Source organism: Vanessa tameamea, chromosome 13 (assembly GCF_037043105.1).
Source record: "Vanessa tameamea isolate UH-Manoa-2023 chromosome 13, ilVanTame1 primary haplotype, whole genome shotgun sequence".
NCBI classification, from domain to species: Eukaryota; Metazoa; Arthropoda; class Insecta; order Lepidoptera; family Nymphalidae; genus Vanessa; species Vanessa tameamea.
Window position 1 is genome coordinate 8,444,898 of NC_087321.1, and position 16,010 is coordinate 8,460,907.

Here is a 16,010-nt window from a genome sequence, read left to right on the forward strand (position 1 = left end):
GCTTCCAATTTATTAGCTTTAATTTATATGCCACTTTTATTCTAAGAAATGCTATTAGTTTGTTAATTTAAGACTTATTCGAGAATATAGTTGCCATTAAAAGAATATTCAACAACTCTTTTGAAATATAAAATCAATAACAGTATTAATACTACTATTGTTTTTAATGTAATAAAATTAAAAATTATGCGTCAAAATAAAAACCAAATAATACAAGTGTATTTACGTGCTAAGTTTAATTGCATAGAACTAGATTAATGTTGACATTTAGACAACATTCATTTGACAAACAAAACTCTTCCTTACTTTTACATCATTCGAAAGCGAAAAACAAAACGAAACTCAGAAATCTGATTCAGTTTGTTTTAAGCTCTTAAATCTACGTACTCAATAAGTGCAATCGCTCTTTTGTCGATCAGCGACCTGTTTGCTTTTTTTGGTTAAAAACAACGGACTTAAAGGAACATCTTTTTATTCTAAAAGGTTTATCGAAAGCTAAACCATTTGATTTAACGTTATAACCGAGATGGATTAAGAAGGATGATGATAAAAAAGCGTGGAGCTAATACTTGTTGACTTTCAGGTAGGATATATTATATACATGCATAATTGTATTTAACTAAAATAACTTTGTATTACAAATGTAGGAAAAGAGTAACTACTGAGTTTCTTGCCGGATCCTCTCGGTAGAATCTACATTCTGAACTGAATATAGTTCTGTAAAATTAAGATTCAAAAGTGCTTGTAAAAACCACCATTTTGAATCACCCGCGGAAATTATCACTATGCTAACTAGACGTATTATTGCTTTATCAAAGTTATATAATTGTTTCGTTATAATTTAAAATTATGTAACGTCATAATTAACAGCCATACCTATCATTGTAAGCCTAACATATTAAGGGATTCAATTATATAAATATAACAACTTTTACATTATTTATGCCTAATAAATAAAGTAAACATATTAGAAATGTGTATTTTATTTTATAGCAAATAACACAGCGTTAAGAATTTATCATAAATATATTTATGTAAAATGTATTCCTTAGAACTCAATTTATTTATCGTCTCTAAAATTAAATTTGAACGTATATTGATATAATTGAATATGTTTCCAGAACCGTATGTATACGATGAGATGAATAATAAGAGAAGCCAGGTTTGGAAGTTGAAGATATTAAAATTGTTCGAACCCGTAGTAGACGAACGTTTTTGTCCACATCCGATTCGCAAATACTTTACTGAGAAATATATTTAAGTAAAATTTATTATATGTAATTGTATTTTTTTATATTTAATTAAATAACCATTTAGATTTTATTTCAAAACCAAGATATTCTTTACAAGAAGTAATCTTTAATTTATCCAATTTAAAGAATCTTATTAAAAACAGCTACAGCAAAGTTTCCGTTTAGGTATCCTACCTCGCTGAATCAAATATTGAAAGAAATAATTTTGTTTCGTGATTGATTAATTTTATGTATTGTATGTATATATAGTATGATTAAGTTTAAGTACAGGCAGATTGAATTGCTAAGATAGAAAAAAACATGCGTCTCATTACTTTTTTAGTTACATTTTGAAGTCAAAATTAACTTAAAAATGATAATACATACTTTAAACATTGACTTTAAATATGACGACTATAATATTATCAAAGTCTATACACACCTTTCTACGAGTAAAGAGAAAATTGTGAAAATTATCCGTAAGATACACCATTTACGGTACTCAAGAAGTATCAATGTTGTAATTAAATAAGGCAGCAGAAAGCTCTTCCTTTAATTAAGAAGGCTGTTTTCTTTCTTATCGCTATTTTATTACGATGACAATACGCAAGCACTCGCCTATTAAATTATTTGTACGATAAGTCGAAACTGGCACTTTGAGGAAAATTATATATTTTTATTGCTAACAATTTGCTGCTCGGTCTTTATATTTGTAAGTAGAAACGATAATTCATTTTGTGCTATAGAAATTGTTTAGAATCTTACATACGTGCTTATATCGTACATATGCTCAATGATTATATATTTTTAAACTATTTTGTCTTTTTGTACTTACACGATTTGAACGCATAAATTTACAGTGACGATTTACAGTGCTATGGATATAGTATACTCTGAGTTTTTTTTTTCAATAACAACTTAATAACCTCGCTATATTCGATAAAATCTATTCCGTTATTTTTATGTGACGAAATAAATAGTTTGTACGTGATGATGTTTTACTAACCGATTTCGGTTATAGCAGCCATTCTATTTGAAGAATATTGTGCAAGAGATATTAAAGTGCTCAAGTTTATGCGTATGCGCAAATATTGATGTAATCTGTATTCGCTCACCCTTATAATCGGATGTCAATCAGATACGAGTAGAATGAATTCAAGCATAAGGCTTTACGTTATTTCCGAGGCAACACTGTGCTAACATTTCCAACTACCAATTCAGACTGCTTCCGAGAATTTATTTACAGAAAAACGCAATATTTTTTTACTACCCCGACCCGGGGATTGCAACTTTATAAGCTAGTCAGATCAGCGGGGCGTTGTGTACATACATGTACATACATTAATTTACGAAATATAAAATCTTTTCAAAATTGCTTACATGTAGACTATTTTTTTCCCTGATAGATTTTAACATAAATCAATATTTATGTCACATACTAATGGAGATATTTTAGTTAAGTTAACTTTGAAATTGCCTTAACTAATTTAAAATTTATAATTCAATTTTAGATTTTTGTTATTATTTAGGTAAAATGCACTAATTCATTTTTAAACCAAGGCGTGTATGTTTAAACAACAGTTCGAAGTCAAATATGCTAAGAATTAATGCGGAGATACCAAACATATATTTCGTATGAGAGCAAAATCTTCGTTTCGGTGCCGTACACAACATGAGCAGTTTTGCTCGAAGTTTTCTACAAAGTTTCGGAATTTTCAGCTCGAATAGAGATTGATTCAACTTCTTAAATTTGTTGTAACTTTCATACGAACCCACAATCATTTTCATCGCTACCGCTCAATGCTGCTTTTTACACATGCATAAAATATAATGTTGTGTTTCAAACGTGTTGGTTTCACGTATCTAAAATTCATGCTCTAAATACGGCTCTGCGGCTGAGTACAAACTTGGTAGGCTTTTATTGTAAAACACGTGAAACTATTCTTGAACAACTGTTGTATTTTTGTATCTGCCAGATATTATATTCGCAAAATCATTCAAGTCATTCTCATTGTTCTATTCGTATCAAAGTAAATACTTCCGAAATATTCGTTTAGAAATGATAATCTGAGTTAAGCTGTTTAGAGAATAAGAAGTCGTCTGAGACCGAAGGCGTAGGAATACGAATCATTCCAATATCCCATTATATCTCGCGATTTACTCCATGAAACGACTCGGGATAAATTAAGCAAATTAAGAGATGGTTCGTGAGACAGTAATTATACGGCGTCTCTACTTGGCCACCCACCAAGTGTAGTACCTAGCTGCTTATCTCCGAATGTACTAGATTTATGGGGTTACAGATTTTCCAACGATTCTCGATTGGTTTAAGCCCCTGGGGCTGTGTTATGAATGTTATCGCAGAATGCCGCATCATCGGGCGTGAAACATTTTTGTTTGCAGCCGAATGTGTTTTTGAATGTACTTGGATTAAAAATATTTATTTTCGACCTTTTGAGTTTAAAACCATTTTATTTGTGCAATTTCAGTGAAATATTTAGTTTAACGCGATAATATGATTGTTTTTAATATTTAATGTAATTTAATTGTAAATTCCGAAACAATATTTATAATTTTTTGAAGTATACCAAAAAAAAAATGGTACGAAATATAAAATAACAACAGTTATAGAAGCAAACGTATTAATTGGGAGCTTTGAAAAAACATAAATAAAAAAATGAAACCAACCGAAAACATTTTAACAATGAAATTGTAAGCGAAATAAAAGTTCGGACAGTAGGATATGTGGGGAAGCAACGGAATGATACGTTATCAAATAAAACAGCTGTAGTGCAGGCGCGTGGGCGGGCGGCTCCGGGCCTATCGACTTAACCGCGCGCGTGCATTGACTTACCTCAAGGTCGACCACCATCGCTGCCCGAAGACCGAGCCCTAAACGCAGCCCCCTAACCCTCTTTACATTTTAGTTAATCTACAATATCAAAAGTAGCCCTCGTCCTTCCGACACATTTTCCCGATGGGAACCGCCGCCCAGGGCGTCCCTGAGAAAACTGACGTACATCGCTGCTCTTCTATGGCTTATATAGGTAAAAGAGGGGCGGGGCGGTGGCGCGAGTTGCGCCGTCGATTCGCGACTCGATAAATAAATTAATTAAAAGTGCAAGTGAGTGATCGCTTCGTACAGGCCTGCGAACTCGGCTAGAGCTTCCCCTTAATTAGAATATACTTGGGTGGGAGGATAAGATTCCTTTCTAGACGAAAATATACCTAATATTTATATACCCCATATAATATTTCCATTAAAATATTTATTTTTGAAATCTGTTTACAGAATAAATGTAAATATTTCATTAAGTAAAACAATAAAATATATTGTAAGTCTAATTAAAAATATACTCTTAACACTACTTTATAAAGATTTATCTGTACTATCCGAAAAAAGTTATAAAAAATTGTCGTCGTATATACCGTTGAGGAGTACCAAGAGCTAATTAATAAAACATAAAATACTTTATATCATACCTTCATATCCTATGTCTTTGTAGCTAAGAAGTGTGACCATGTGAAACTAAATCAATTCCTGTTCCTTTTAATGAAATCTCAGATTTCTCTAATATAAACATAATATCAATTTACATTACTCATGTTAAACGATGACATTTCAGGAAATAATACTTTTCGGAAATTATTTTGCAAGTTGTCCTTCACCTTTTTACGTGATACTGAGAATTGTAAATATAATATATCAGTTAAAAGAATGAATAATAGCAATAAGGTTATTGTATTAGATAAGATGAATAAAAATTTTCTAGTACATATTATTAATATAGCGTGAAAGGTATGTGAGGCTCGCAGCGCCAGCTCCCCATTCTTCATTTATACCGCAAGGGACAAAGCGACGAAATAATTGAAAATATATTAAAACTTGTTTATCTTTCAGTTACAGCATTCAAAGAGGTGTCAGAAATTTATACTGAGTTATTGAAGCTTTTCGTTTTACGTATTTTAATGTTATTAATAATTTTATTTAATGGTTATTTTCATAATATAATTAAATTTCTTTCGCTTCGGACATTTTAAGAATAAACTCTAATATCAACTGCGAAGTAATTTCATCTATCGTTCAACGTGATACCGAATTAACTTTTAGTTAAAATCTTTTATATTATTAAAAAAATTCAATTAATTATATTTACACAACAGAAGGGCATTTCAACCAAATGGTTGAAAGTACAATTAATATAAAATAATCTATTTCATATGTAATAGTGCCCCGTCACACGCATTGCCTACTCTTTTGTTTCAGAAACATAGTTAGAAATTGATGGATGTGTTATTCATTGGGAATAAAAAGGGCAAATCCTTCCCTAATGTGTATCTGTAAACTCGTACATTCGTTTGTTTTAATTGTAGCATTTATTTTTAGTACAATTTAAATGCATATTTGTTTAATAAAGAAAAAGTATATTATCGATCCGTCAGTGTCCTACTCTAGTCAGGCTTACAATTCAGTAAGACAGAAGTATTTGGAACTTTTTCCATTGCGCATGGGTTAGTGGATATTAATGTGTCACAATTTATTCTTCCCAAAAATAACGCACCTCCGTTTTTCTAGTAATAGTATTTATCAGGTAATATGTATACTTTCTAGTTATTTTTGTTGACATAGTTTTATTTATTTCTTCATTACCTGAAAGTTAATGAAACCAAAATTTTATAAAATCATAAGAGTTCAGTAATACCCTAGACCTAAAGATTTGATGATGAGATGTTATATCCTGAAGTATTCCATGAACATTGTAGCTTTGATTTTACTGTAAGCGTAATAAAATTACTCTAATCATTTATAAACAAGAAAAAGAGTATTACTTTTCTCAACGTTTCCTAAGCTCTGAAAAATTCTAATTTATTATATTTGTAATGTTTGTTGTTTTAAACTAAACCAAACAGGAACTTGGAAATCCTCTATCGTGTCAGTGTGGCTTTCATATATGTAAATACGGGTTATGATATAGTAATTACTTTGTATTTTTAATCGAATTTAAGTCTTAGTGACCTATCTCACAGAACAGTCAACTTCTCAGAAGATGTTATAGGGTACGTGTGTTTGCGCAAATTGAAACCGTGTTTTGTAACACTCATAGTCCAATGGGTCGGTAATCTGACATAACTGACGACATTAAGCACAAAATCAAAGGCTTTACTTGCTTTTCAATACACAGTCAACTATCTGACTCTGGGTTGCTACTAAGATTTTCTAACGAAAAACCAACACATTTCATGTACTTGATTCGAACCCAGGACTGGAACTAAAGGATTCGTGTCATAAAGATAAGAAGAGTAAAATTATAATATTCATTATCTCTTTTGAACAGGATACATACCATTCTATAAATATGTATAATATTATGATATATGTATAGTATACTTCGCTACGACCAATGTAGAGCAGTAGTTTAAAAACATGTTTCAAAGGGGTTCCGTGGGTATATGAAAAACTTATGATGCTTCTTATATCTTAACTATGGTCACCTAAAAATAGGACATGTTCTTTATAACAGGAACGTAATAATATTATGATATATATTCAATACGCGAAAACAATCATTAAGTAAATATTCACCTATAATCTGTTAATTCTACTTAGTATAATATAGATTTATTGAATAGAATTAAATTAATTTTATAACTTCAATTTAAATCAAGTCAAAATACTAGTAAGCAGTTAACAAATTATGAAAATTAAATTAAAAAGTCAGTACTTTCAAATGGTAAACTAAGTAAGAGATAAGTCTCAACTCGTAGTACAGAAATATGAAATTATATTAGTTCAATGGCAATATGTAATACAATAATACTTACTATTATTTCTAGAGCACATTTCGTATATTACATTAGCTAAATTATTTTATGTTATATAATAGGTAGTAACTAATCGGTTTTGTGTTTCGTACTATCTTCTAAAGAAACAATATCTGTTAGTTATCTCTATGTACATCTGTTCTTTCCGTTAATCTATTTTATTACATGTATTTCATTTAGTTTCAATAATTATTATGTAATAATAGATTTGAGTTAATAGAATAAATGCTTACATTTACTAGCAACCCGTCACGACTTCGACGTCGACGTATAAAAATCTGATTTTGTTAGATATATTTTTTAAATAATACCATCTAAGCAAGCATCCAAGCGATTTATCCGCTCGTGCTGTAACGCATCTTAACACACGCTCTACGTATTTTTCCATGCGTTTTTTTAAAATATCATCGAATATCTTAAATTTACTGACCCATATTGTGAAGTTTATTTACTGTAATGCTACTAAAAATTTTAAAAAGCGACCTTTTAAATGAATATATATAAAACTTAAACAAGAATTATTACTTTGATAAATAAATTATTTAACTGAAGCTAAATCAAAATGTATTCCCATTTTTCTTTAATTCATAAATATCCCTCTGACTTATCTGTTAAAGATAGATTATATATTAACACTTTTCTTAAGACATTTAGAAGATCTACAATACATCTAACGTGTATGTTTTAATATATTTTACAATTTTGACAGCTGTCGCGTGAAAATTGACGAATAAGAAAAATAAAAAAATATATGATATATAAATAGGTATATTAGTCTGTCTCCGTTTTAAAACTATAAACTATCATAATATGAGTCGTGAATCTGAAAAAGAAACCTATAAAGTTGACATATAATATATTTATTAGAACTTACCCGATTTAATTAATACAAAAGTTTAGTGTCGCTTGTTGAATATAAATTCAAAACTCAACACGCTTTCGCCCCAAAACGATGTTAGCCCTAAAGCCTATTGTGATGATGCTTTGAGAGATGATGCAATTAACCCCTGTTAAGGGTTCGTCTCGGCAACGGTGACCAAACAAACACAACGTACAATACTGACCACGTCACGGGTGAGTTGTTATCGGAATATTCGGATAAACACGGCTTCAATTAGGGCCTTAGAAATATACTAGAAATGCCCACATACTTATTACGAGGAGGTGTGGAGTATATTGCAATGAAAATATGTCGAAGATAACCGTTTCTTAACGGAGATTAAGCTTAAAGAAACGAAATAAATACCTAACTATCGAATTACTTTCGGTGATTCTATTTTGTTATACATAACGCAATGTCTACATCACATATGTCTGTATATTTTCGCTGAAGTTTGAGCCCAGATGGTTTATTTTTTATAAATCGAGAACTCTAACTGATCATTGCAGTTTCAAACCCAGGCAAGCACCAAATATATATCCATCAAACTTCATTAGAATATCAGTATGCTCTAGTATGTAAATATAATTAGGATTTTATACAGTTATAAAATCCTAAACTTATTTTAAAAAGAGGAGACAGGGCTCAGCATTGGTACAATGTTTAACTGCTTAGCTGTTATTTTTATGTCAGTAATAATATGAATTTAAAATAATAAATCATAGGAATTTACATCCGTAGAAGCTTCACGTCTTTTATTTCGATGGACTTTGCACATATAGAAATACGGATTTCTTGACCATCTCTTGGGATAGTAACATCTTTGAGACTCTACATATAAAATGAACATCACTCGTAAAAAAATAGTCAGTGTTAGCTTTTGCAACCATTATAAATAATCACAAATGTAATCGATTTCGAATATTAAAATCGCGTAATACTAAAGTATTAAATTTTAAACCTCTTTACTTTCTAGAACAGATTTGATATAGATTTATATAAATAGGTGAATTAATAAACGCCTTCATCATTATAAGTAAAATATTCTTATATTTTAATTATTACATAATATTTTATAAGCCATTACGTGTTTGTGAGTTTAATTATAAATATATTTGCGTAAATGTCAAGAATATTGTAACAACACTTTGATAAATACTCGCTCAAAGTTAAGTTTCTCTTGATCGAAATAACGTAACTGTTTTATTATACCACGAGTTGAGTGAAACCACATGTATGCTAAATTTCACTTCGACCGTTTGAGTGTGACGGCACATTTTCATCGAGGCAGACTCTAAGGCTTCTCACTAATCACTCAATCAATACGGTAAAGCCATATTGTATATCTACATGTTTATAATTATATACGAACGTTTTCTGTTTGTAGACGAAACGAAATATATTTCGTTATTTAACCAGTTGTTTTTTATTTAACACCTGTACAGTGAATTCGTTCAGGAACATTGTAAAATTGTTTTAATAATCTTAAGGAACGGTTCCATTTTTTAAAGATGTGTAAAACAAAATAAACTGAATTTTATCACTGATATTTTGGGCCCTTAATAGATTGGCCCTGCGACCGGAAATGGCACATGAATTATTATTACTATATAGTTATTGCCCAAAGCGATTTAACAAAATGTGGTAAAAAATGCAATGCAAGAGTAGAACAATTTTACAATATTAAAAGCTAACTTTTTCGTAAAGATGCGAAGTGGCTTTATTTATTTATTTTATCTATATGGATTTATCCTTTGTAAAAATAAATCAAAAATTTATAACCGCCCGAACAGGGACTTGAACCCTGGACCCTTGGATTAAAAGTCCAATGCTCTACCGACTGAGCTATCCGGGCTTGTGTTAGTGTTGTCAAAATTATTAATAGTAATCTGCGTATAACATGTTACGTTTTATTTCTAAATTATATTATGATTGTGATCTAGGTAATAGAAGGTAATATGGATCACTCACAGTAAATTAAATTTAATATCAAATACCTATAATACTTAAAGATTAATTTAACACGATCGATGTTTAATCCAATATCGTTCTTATTAATTATAAAATAAATATAAAAAAAAGAGTATTTTCTAAAATCTTTTTATGTGACTATGGAATACTATTGTAATTTTTGGTTTAAAAAAAATACGATTGAAGAATAAATTTTTTGAACAAAATGCCAGAGATAAGTGTAAAATAAAATATTGTATTCATTTGGTTTAATTAAAAAAAGGAGCTTTTGATAATAAACGTAATAAAACTACTTGTAATAAAAATTATAAAGCTTGACGTCTTTAGAAAAACTCGTCTATCAGTCGCAAGATGGCGTAGTGGTACTTGCCCTAGAATAAAAATTAAGAAGCGCTTAACGATAGTGCTGCCACTTAACGCTTTGTTGAGTTTTATGATCCCGTGAGAATGGATTCCATGACTAAGGTTAATTTAACACATCTTTGATACTCTAGAATATAAAATGATACATAACTGAGTCGTTAACTACTATATTTTATGTAGTAAATGTTTAAATTATATTTAAGTATATAAAAACATTTAAATGAGGAATCACATTGTTTAATGATAATAAAATTTGAGTGAAATAATATTATTATTTTTAACATTCCAAAATAAAAAGACAATTTTTTTTATTTACTAAGGATCCAAAAAACTCGTCATGTTTATTACGGCGTGTAATATGAGTCTGATAGTAGATTCAAAATATGACAATATAAAACCTCTAATGCTATTATCGCGGTGGTACATTCAATTTACGCATAATAAGCTGTTTATCGCGTCATATAGCCAGGGCTATAAAGCTATGGATATTGTGAAATGCCTTCAATATTGAAATGTCAACCCAGTTCGTGTTTACGTCGACTCTGAGATAGGGGTGATATCAGAAAGTTTTAAAGAAGAATTTGCGAAAAAAGAATCGAATGAATTATCATTTCAAATATTTATATAGTACTATTGAACAAATGAACGAATGAATGAATGAACGAAACAATGAACAAATTCTATTCTAAATAAAATTATACCCCGGTCAAGCGATTTGATCTGCTCAGTTACAACTTGGCATTAATTACTTTTGAGTCAATAATAATACGTGCTTTAATCCTATTATTTTTAGTATAATATTGAATAAAATGTAATGACAGAGAGAATAAATGTGTGAGGAGTATAGTAAAGTATTAAAACGAATTGTGGGGAATTGACTTGAGATCGATATCATAATTTTTGAAATTGATCATTTGTATTTGCAAGCCGAAAGTATAAATAATACAGATTTACTAAGGTATCTCACGAATTAATTTTATTACGTTGTGCAAGCCTGTCTAGGTAGGTACATTAATATCTAACGAGTACATTAGATATTTATATACATATAAATTATAAACAGCAACAGTTAGTGTTGTTGTATTTCGGTTTGAAGGGTAAGTGAGCCAGTGTAACTACAGGCAAGGAGACATAACATCTTTGTTCCCAAGATTGGTGCCACATTGGCGACGTAAGGGATGGTTATGGCGTCAATGTCTACGGGCGATGGAGACGACTTACCATCAGGTGGCCCATTTGCCAGCAACCTACCTATATCATAAAAAAATGTAAACATTTGAGCACATTAACTTTTAATGGGAAGAGAACTATAATAAAAAATAAGTAGCATGTACTTGTATGTTTAGATTAAAATGTATTTCATTGTAAAATAATAGACTGTTGTTCTAAGACTGCAGTTAAACACATAATGGAGATATTATTTGTTTTTATCTTCGTATTGATAACTCGTTAAATTCATAAAATAAATAACGCTTGTTCAGCCACACCTTTCATGCATTTTAGTATGTATCATTCCAATAACTGATTATATTTTTACGCATATATTGTTCCCCTGTTTATGTTCCAGTGTTGCCTGAGTGGCGATGACAGCGCTGCGCGGTGGGGGGCGAAATGTGGCCGTCATCCAACTGTCAGCACCATTGCGAGAACAATACCATTTCGATGTAATAACTATCGTTATTGGGTGTCTCGAACATGAGGCTCGTTTACATTTCAAATTGTTCAATGTCGCGGATAATATATCTAAAATAGAGTTCGCTTCATACAGTTTCATGTAGGTAGGTAAGATATGAATAATATTTATATATTGCACTTCTGATTATTATGCTATTGAACTAAAAAAAAATAAGAGCAAATACGCAAGATTTGGGATGGGATATTAAAAATTAGTATATTAAGTACATTGTGTGTATGATTAGGTACTATAACTACTCCTATGATTCTATTTAAATTCCTACGACGATATTTCGTAGTCATTATGAATAAAATAAGTGACTATTTTTTGTTCTAAGTAAAAGCAACATGCAATGTTATTAAAGTGAGCAAAGCTCTGAAATAAAACAAAGATTACAAAAGTCAATATCTTTTTTTCGTGATGTGCCACCACCGGCGCCATATTCTCATAAACTCGCCGCGAGATGGCACTGCTCGTTTTATTGCCAGTTTGCACAACAAGCAGTAATGGAGGACTACAATATTGACAGACCATTAATTCGACAGGAAATTGTGCTGAAACCGCGATCGGTGCAGGTGATTGTGAACTTTTCAAATTAGCCGCATGTTCTGTAGTTGTTTCCACTTCAAATAAAACCGACAACGTGCCTAGCTTTCTAAAGTAGGTATTTTCAGAGTTATGTTGGAACGCGACTAAGTCCATCACACTTTGTTACGAGAATGTCGTACGAGTGATATTAGTTTACTAGTATTAAATTTAATTTGCTGAAACTGTTATTGATTAATTCCAATTTTTAAATAAGAACAAGAACCTTCAACTATTTCCTCGATTTTACAACGGGTAAATAACAAAAATCACCATTAAACTTTGTAATTATTGTTATTACTCGTAACACAAATGTAGAATAGCTTTCAAAGTATGTCATGAAATAAAATGTTTCGTAGAAACCTTCTCTTGTTTATTTGCAGCCCGAAATAGGCACCTACACTCAGCGGCGTCGGATGGACATATTCTTTTAATTAAGCCACGCGAAAAGCGTCGTAACTTTTACGATCTCCGTGATTTAACTATTATTTGTCATCAATTTTATGCGGCCCTAAAGTATTACTGTGCTGTTGGAGAAATATATTCTGCGACTTCATAGATAATGTGTCCATAAGTTAAGTAATAAAGACAACAATTAATAATAAAATATAAATAAGAATATAACTCAAAATTTCGCATAATAAAATATAAGTAGGTACTTATATTTTGAAAATGAAAATATGGGATTTCAATTTTTATTTTGTAGATAACCATATTATAAAATAATAAATTTCGACACAATAATATATAATATATAATAAATAATTTCAATTTAGGTACGTTATTTGGCGCCATCTAGTGATGAGTAGATATTTAAAATATTCTATTGAATTTAACGATAGAGGGCGTTATTTAATATTGATAGCGCCACCTAGGAACCTGCTATGAGAATGAATTACGTCATACTAAATAGTTTTAACAATGTGTAATAGATGGCGTTGATAGTATTTTTATAAATTATAAATATAGTTAATAAATATTTTGGAACATGCAATGTCATCTTTATTATTTAATGAATTTGTCTTGAACTCACCTCCAAGTTAAGTTGGTATGTTTCCATTTTTCTCCCTGTACAGCAAAACGCTTTCGTCTTCTTCCATTCTCTTCATCTCCAGGCTCCCTGTCAGGTCTCCCACATCTTTTCTTCTTCATTAGTTCTACGGTGGCGTGATCTATGAGACCAGTTACTGGTAAACCACCAAATTCCTGAAAATAAAGCGTTAATTTAAAGGTGCTAAAATTTTTTGTACCATAATATCAAATTTACCGAATTCATGTATATTTTGTAACAATTGCTGCAATAAATCTGAGAACATACTTGCAAAGTTTTGATGGCAATCCTAAAGTCGTCCTCGTAGGATTGAGACACGTCCCCCATGAGCAAGTTTCCAACTTCTGGATGGCCTTTTCTTAAATAACCAAAGGTTTCGAGGTAACTTTTCTGAAATAAATAAAAAAAAAAAAAGTGAATTTCGAACATATATTTTCCAATAATAATAAAATGTATTAATGAAAAATTCAAACAATCTTAATGTCAGAAGAATTTATAGCATAAGTAAAAAATAAAAAAATAGGTACAATAGTTCTTAATGACAAAAATCTTTTCAGGATATGATCATAAGAAGCCTAAAATATGGGTATAATATGTACATATCAATATTGGTTATATAAGCCATTAGGCAGAAGTTACATTGCAGAAGTTAAATCTTATTCGGTAATGATAAAATCGTCACTACTTAAAATTACCCTTATCAATATTATAAAGGCGAAAGTTTGTATGTATAGACGTATATTACTCTTTCACGCGAAAACTACTGACTGGATTTTAATGTAACTTTACAATAACATAGTTTATACGTCGAAGTAGAATAACACATAGGATATAAATGATAAATATATTGTGTTAATAATACCTGACAATAAATCCCAAAAACGCGAGTGAAGTCAACTATTTAAAAAACAAAATGTTTCGTAAATCTTAAATTAAATATAAATGTTAGAATTAAATTACTTTACATCAATAGAACTTGCTTCGCAGTGCCGATTAGAAGCTCTAGTTTACTTGCAAAGTTTACCTACGCTCCTCTACAAATGGTGAAGTCTCGGAGCAGCACCCCCTCTGCATCATAATATTTATCTTCACTATTAATGTGTCTTGTTTAAACAATTTAGACATCAAGGATTTACAGAATTCAAAATAATGGTTTGACATGAACTCTACCTTTTATAATATAAATTAAATCAAATCATATCATCATATACTTTATTCAAGTAGGCTTTTACAAGCAATTTTGAATCGTCATTTAACAAACTATTTAAAGTAAAGCTGTATATATATACCAGCTGAACCTGCAGCTTAACCCGCGTGAAATTTTAAAACAATAAATTCCAACCCCCGTCTACCCCCTTAGGGGTGGAGTGTCGTAAAATCCGTTCTTAGCGGAATTCTACCCTATAAGGAACCTATCTGCCACATTTCAAGTTTGTAGGTGTTATGGTTTCTGAGATTTTGTGATTAATCAGTGAGTGATATTTCGCTTATATATATATATATATTATGAATTAGCTCTTGACCGTCTTGACTTTGTACAGGTAATATGCTTAAAAAGTTACATCTCCTATTATCTCCCATAAAACGGGAATTTTACAAAAAACCTTTTTAACGGATGTTATAATAAACCAATTTTACTAGTTTTCTAGACTTAATAGTTTTGGCTGTACGTTAGTCAATCAAGCCAAACGATTTAATATTTATTATAGAAGTATAATGGACCAAATTATATAATATTTTATTTTTACATACAAATATTATTGTTTTCTAGATCGACATAAATGTGACGTATAATATTTTATATTACTTTTTGTTTCACAACAAAAATACAGAAAAATGATTTCTTTTTAAGTAGTTGGAAGGTTTTGATACTTTAGCGAGGTATAAGAGGTATAAGATACAAAAAAATGTTTAAAATTCATCGCTCATGTAATTTACGAACCTCTCAAAGGGTTAAAACAATCAAAGCATAATCACCTCGAGCAGCTACGTTCTCAATGAGACCGTTACGTAAGGCCGTGTGTTATGTCAACCTGTATGTTGTTACGTAACCATCGTAGCATCCTTATCTACGGAGTAGCACGTAGCTCTTTTATCGTATTTATGTAGATTCATATTTTTTTTAAGAATTAGTTACCGCTATTTACATTTTTGGAAATACTTTTCTTTTAATTTTATAAAATAATCCTATTGACACACCTGTTTAGACTACCTAAGTACCTACGTTGTTTTTTTCGTATTGACATATTAATGTGATTGATTTATTTCCAATAAATAGTCCGATTATTTTAAAACCTCATCTATGTCACATATAAGTTACTAGTAAGTTTCTTGCCGGTTATTTTCGTTAGAGTGTACATTCCTAAGCGGTGGTAGTTTTACATTTAAGATAATTCTGTAAAATATACTTAAATTAAGTATATTTTGTTT

The 16,010-nt window shown here is 30.4% G+C and overlaps 2 protein-coding genes and 1 non-coding gene across 4 annotated transcripts in view; all 3 read right to left on the reverse strand.

Moving 5' to 3' along the window:
• LOC113403308 (cysteine-rich with EGF-like domain protein 2) overlaps window positions 1-16,010 on the reverse strand; it is a 175,510-nt gene that overhangs the window by 105,358 nt on the left and 54,142 nt on the right. The gene's annotated exons all lie outside the window — the stretch shown is intronic.
• The window catches only part of LOC113403326 (matrix metalloproteinase-2-like), a 151,460-nt gene that overhangs the window by 79,599 nt on the left and 55,851 nt on the right, over window positions 1-16,010 (reverse strand). For both annotated transcript variants that reach the window (XM_026643832.2, XM_026643831.2), the window contains exons 3-4: window positions 13,848-13,970; window positions 13,563-13,735 (exon numbers count right to left, since the gene is read on the reverse strand). In XM_026643832.2, coding sequence (XP_026499617.2) covers window positions 13,563-13,735; window positions 13,848-13,970 — 296 coding nt within the window. The remainder of the gene's footprint in view (window positions 1-13,562; window positions 13,736-13,847; window positions 13,971-16,010) is intronic.
• Trnak-uuu (transfer RNA lysine (anticodon UUU)) lies at window positions 9,718-9,790 on the reverse strand. The gene has a single exon. It is a non-coding gene; the product is annotated as a tRNA-Lys (tRNA).